This window comes from Athene cunicularia (assembly GCF_003259725.1).
Source record: "Athene cunicularia isolate RWA chromosome 20 unlocalized genomic scaffold, athCun1 chr20_part1, whole genome shotgun sequence".
Lineage (NCBI taxonomy): Eukaryota > Metazoa > Chordata > Aves > Strigiformes > Strigidae > Athene > Athene cunicularia.
Window position 1 is genome coordinate 7,295,678 of NW_020799125.1, and position 5,640 is coordinate 7,301,317.

Genomic DNA, 5,640 nt, shown 5'->3' on the forward strand with positions numbered 1-5,640 from the left:
GGGGGGGTGGGGGGGTGTGTGGTGTTGCCTTAACTTCGAAGTGCACAAATTCAAATTCTTGTCAAAGAACGAGAGTATCTGGTATTTTACACCTTCTGTCACATAAAATGTATATCATATTTGACATTGCCAGCTTGCCACAGGTGGCTGTACGGCTTCTTCACCTTCATAGCAGCCCATGTGCCAGGACCCCTCTCCTGGCACTCAGACCTGCTGTGCCTACATGGTGAGATTGGCATGTACTAGATATAGAAACCTATACACACTTATTACATCCAAGAAGTAGATTTATTGTGTCCTGCAAATGGTCATAGTAAGTTTGTGCTCTTTAGTTAGATCAGTTAGTCTAGAACTATTCACAATTTCCCTCCCCAACAAGAAATGAGAGTTCACAAAACCCATCACCCAGCTTGCCTTCCCACAACTGTCAGCTGATAAGGCTTAAAACTTTTGTCCAAATCAATTATTTTCACACTTCAAAGAGAAACAGGAAGATCTGTTGCAAAAGGACTGGCTTTGAAATAAATATTATTTAAATATTTCAGTATGAGAAATAAGAGATTCAAAAGTGCTTTTTAAACAAAAACTAAGATCAGAAAAGCATTTATCAGAAGAGATATGAACTTTAAAAGACTATTTCAGAAGACAAATACACAACTAGAAATCTTAGCACAGTGTTGGTGCTTTTGCAACTTACTCAAGTAAGTTTTAGAAACTTACTCAAGTTACATAACACACTGTTGAAATAAAAGCATCCCGAAGTTGCAAGCCATATGTCAAAACATTTAAGAAACTATAAAGCACCCGAGGGTAGGTTTTTTTGCATTGTAGCTAGTCTCAGTAGTCTAATAATTCAAAACTAGCACAAAGCTTAAGATCTACAGTTAAAGTTACATAATTTGTTGGGAAAAAGAAATAGTGAAAGTTGACGAAAACTCATCTTTCCAAATCTCAGCCAAACAGCATGACTCTGTCTAACCTCTCTTCCACTGCTAAACAAATTTTCTAAAGCAATATTCTGGAGTATAAAGGTATCTTTGTTCTGGCACCTAGCTAATCAGTTTAAAGCTACAGCAGAAAATATTTTGGAATAAAGCCAGAGGACAAGGTGTTAACTACAGATAGTGTTAAGGAGAACGTTCACATCCTGCAAGAATGATTCCCCCCCCAGTTTCAAGCTCAAGATAGCACCAATCTGTATATACTTACTGCATGAAATTTAAAACAAAGCCCACAAATGCCAAATCTGGTTTCAGTTTAACATTGCTCAAGACAGATATTTAAAATGATCTTTTTGCAAAGTAATGTAAAGTTACCCTTCAAGAATTAAGTTTTCAAAACTCCCAAATAATTAGTACATTTGAATGCAATTTAGCATTTTTTAAGTAAGTCCAAATATTGTCTATATAGTCAGAAGTTATAACAAAACATAGTTTTAGGAAACTAGCCTATGTTTTTAGGAAGAGGACTCAGAATAGCTAGGATATTCCAGAGAGCTGGTTAAAGAGCCAACTCCTCTTTCTTCTCACAAAATAAAGCGTCTCAGTGAAAGACAGTCTACCTCAAGAGGCACAAATGAATTAACCAAAGAATCCACTTTTTACTATATACAGCCATGTACATGCAGAACTTGTAAGAGTTGTGTATTACAATTTAATATCCTACAAGTGAGTTTTAAGGACATTCTAATGAAATGTATCTTCTGTTGTCATCTCTATTATTCTTATATTTACAATCCCATGTCCCCCATGTTGAATTGCCTTTCAGGGTCTGTGAGGACTATGTTCCATTTCTCCCCCCCCCCATTTTATCTTAGTAAGATTTTTCTCACAGACAGAGTGACTCCCATACATCTGGATTTAATCATGATACATCAGTTTAACCTTTAAATTCCAGATGTCAACAGTACCTGTTAATCTGTTAGACTGCAGAATGAAATTCCAATAAGCAACTGTCTTCCACAAACTGACAGCCATTCTTGACTTCTACAATATCAAGCCCTACTTTAGATTTAGCACTGGAACAGTTTAAAATATTTTAATTTAGTTGAATTCAATTAGAAGAGTCTAAGGGGAATAACGTGACTTGATTTAATTACAGGATCTCTAGGTTTCTCACCACATTAACCAATATACATAAATACTTAATACAGACAACTTCCTAACTTTCATAAATTAGATGTCAAAACTGAACAGGAGAGAAAAGAGTGCCTATTCTAGCATAATAAAATTTCTGAAACTTTGGAGTAATCATAATTACAACTAGTAATATTGCAAAAGCATTTTGTTGCTCTCATTTCAACCCCTTAAAGTGTTCTTTGGATGCAACAGACTAAGGATTTAATACTATTCACCCTAGATTTTGTTGTAGTCTGCTCATACCTTATGTTAGCTTTCCACAAATTGCATGTAGCTTCTAAATAGATAATCTATTTCCTATCTTTTAAGACAGCAAAAACTTTCTCTCTTCCCCATAGCAGCTTTTTGCCAAAGATCTTAAATCCCAAACTATTTTTTTTTAATATATATATAAATATATAAATATATATAAAAAAGGCAAAATTCCATTAGAAAGCCCAGAGAAATTTTCCAGATGATTTAAGAGAATGTGTGAAAGCCACAAGCTGCCTTGCAGGTGAAAAAGTAACTTGTGTCACTTCTTATAGTTCTGAAGCAGCACAGATCAAAGCTGCCCCATCAATACAGATAATTGTTCAGACACTTGATTTTCAATTTCAGTGGTACAGCCAATAAAGGTCTGTGCAGATGAATTAATCGCACCTAAACAAATTATGACACATTTCTAACTCCTGCAAGTCGGCTTTCGTTACAAACAAAATACAGAATCACGTTATTTCCTTATTTTCCATCAAGCAAACCTCTGTTCTATATGGCAAAGATGCTAATGGAATCAAAGCCTCAATTTCATCAACAGAGGTGATGAAAGTGCTCACAACTGATTCAGAACAAAGTATGGTGCTGGAAGTGCAGGACTCAGATGCCAGCCTTGGTTCTTTATTCCTTAAAACTCTACAGCCAGAAGACTCTAGTCTCAAAGGGAAGGTGATGACAACTGACAGTTTCTACGTGCTCTAATCGATTCTTGGCATGATAAACTTAAGTGGGTTAACCTTATTTCTAGTTCTGTGCATTATACAAATTCTATTATCTATTCCTTACACCAGAGTAATAAGAAATAATCCATCATGCTTTAATAAAGGCACAATGAAGGTATAAGGTGTTACAACTGTAACACTAGTAACAGTCAACATTAAACATGTAACACTAGTAACAATCTAAAAACATATGGTGTTAAAATATAAACTCAATAATCCCAGTCTGACAAAGGGGCTTATCTGTTCTCGTCATGTGGCTACTGTAGGAGATTAAATGGAATCATAGACCTTTTCTACCTCTAGGTTCTATTAAGGCAAATAGTTCATCCCTTTGGGAATTCAGGACTGAAAACATATGTCTTATTAGACTATACTTGCCTCAATACAAAACACATTTTGCCAGCAGCACAGCAGCTGGCAAGAAACCACACTCTTTGAATATTGTTTTTGTGTCAGGCTGTTGTGGAGGATTTTTTTTTTGGGGGGGGGATAAAAGTTTCTGATGCCCAAGTATTTCCTAAGGAAAATAAGCCCGTCTTAACGACAACCAGAAAGGATGCACATCTTTCTAAAATAGGTAAGCAAGCAGCATTCTGCTATTCAAAGATCAGTTGACTACCTTAGGATAGGAATTGCACATGCATGTGTTCACATATATATGTATACACACAGTGCATGCACACTTACACCTCTATGCAAGTAAGCAGGAAACCAACAAGTGCAGAAATCAGGTTCTTGACTTCTCTGGATTAAAACAAATTTCAAATCACATCACTCAATTTGTCCCCTTCAGTTCTGTATACTGAATATGTTCTCCTGGATAAGAACAAATGCAACTTCAAATTCGAATTTTTTTTACTTCATCAACAAAAGCAGACACTACAAAAAAACAACAAGAACTTGTGCCTAGAAGACATGCTATTTTTAAAGGCAAATCAACAAACTGAGCAGCAATCACATTTGGGGTTTGCTAACTGAAATAAGCTTGTAATTTTGAAAGCTTCAGAATGTTTTATTAGAAAAGTGTCATAAGAGTGGCATATTACAAAGTTAGTCTTTAATTTATACTGACATTTAATACTTCATGTAATAAGACTTCCAAGATTCCTTTCCATCCTGTAATGGCCTCTCCTCATCTGATCAAGATCAGAATTTTAAGTGAAAGGCATCCAACATACAGAGCAGAAAACCCCAGAGGTTTGAAGTTTATTTTCATGTGCTTATACAAACGCCAAAAGAAGCATTTGCTAGATTTAAGTTGACTTTATCTAACTGAACTAAACACAAGCAAAAAACCACAAAGTATAAATAGGTTGCCTGAGGAAGCTCTTGCAAGAGAGATGAGTTGTGAATACCTTTCATGATCCATAATTATTATAGAATTGAGCATGATGAAATAGGACTGAAGGGTTTTTCCTCCACATGTCACACTGTTTACTGCAACACAGTATAACCGGATGAACATGATTCACAGTCTCCAAGTGCACTTACCTTTTCTCTGAATGAAAATCCTGAGTAGAGGATTGGCTGTGGAAACTGCTTTATGGTAATTGTCATCGTTATTGATAGGCAGCAGGTCTCCATGAACGTCCGTATATCCCACTAGAACATCAACATTTGGTATCTTGTGTACATGTTGCAATAATCCATAGAACTCCTCAAACTTTCCAGGTTTGGATCTCTCCAGAGAAAATCGTCGAAATTCTGCTCCAAACTACAACAAAATACATCTTATATCATTAATATGGAAATCCAGCATCCTCAAGCAATAGAATCATTTGAATGTTAAACCAGGAGTGTTATGAATTCAAAAGTGCACAAAAAACTACGACCACTACAAAGTGGTATAAAAAGGACAGTTTAGACTGGTTTGGTTTTGTTTTTTTTTCCAGTTATAACTGTTTTTCGGTCTTGATAAAACAGTACAACTTTTGAATATGCAAAAGTTGTTTTCATTGTTCTGTTTATGTCAAAGCATTCACTAACGTGGGAGCTTAGCATTAAGGTGACAAACTAGTGCAAGAACAATTGCAGATTCTTACATGCTTATGAAACAGTCCTGCTCTCAGTAAGGGACAGAATTCATACCCAGCACTGATGATGGCTCAAAAACAAAATTATGATTAACCTGCTATGGTATGTGACTACCTGGAACTTTCAAAGAAATGCCAGTACACTTTAGAACAGTATGTATAAATTGTTTTACAGGTACGGTTAACCTATGCAAGACTGAGGATTTTCAGATTTCCAGCTGTTTGAGCAAGTGAAAAAGCCACTTTTACCTGAGAACTACAAAGAATGGCTGCTGTGTTTCAGTACAAGCTATGCACAGTAAAGCATTAGTGAGCTGATCTCAAGTCAATTCTGCTGTTACCTAAAGAGAGATACAACAGAGACAACCAGCCACTACTCCTTAGGAGCAATCAGAAGATTTCCCTACATGATCAAGACTCAAATCTTGATTGCTTAGTCTTGTAAAATGTGGTTGTATCCAGGGTATATAACAGACATGATTGAGAAAATAA

At 35.8% G+C, this 5,640-nt stretch overlaps 1 protein-coding gene across 1 annotated transcript in view; it reads right to left on the reverse strand.

Annotated features, from left to right (window-relative positions):
* The window catches only part of PARD6B (par-6 family cell polarity regulator beta), a 13,565-nt gene extending 8,691 nt beyond the window's left edge, over positions 1 to 4,874 (reverse strand). The window contains 1 exon segment of the mRNA XM_026862323.1: positions 4,607 to 4,874. Within this exon segment, the coding sequence (XP_026718124.1) occupies positions 4,607 to 4,874 (268 nt within the window).
* Between the last annotated feature and the right edge of the window lie 766 nt (positions 4,875 to 5,640).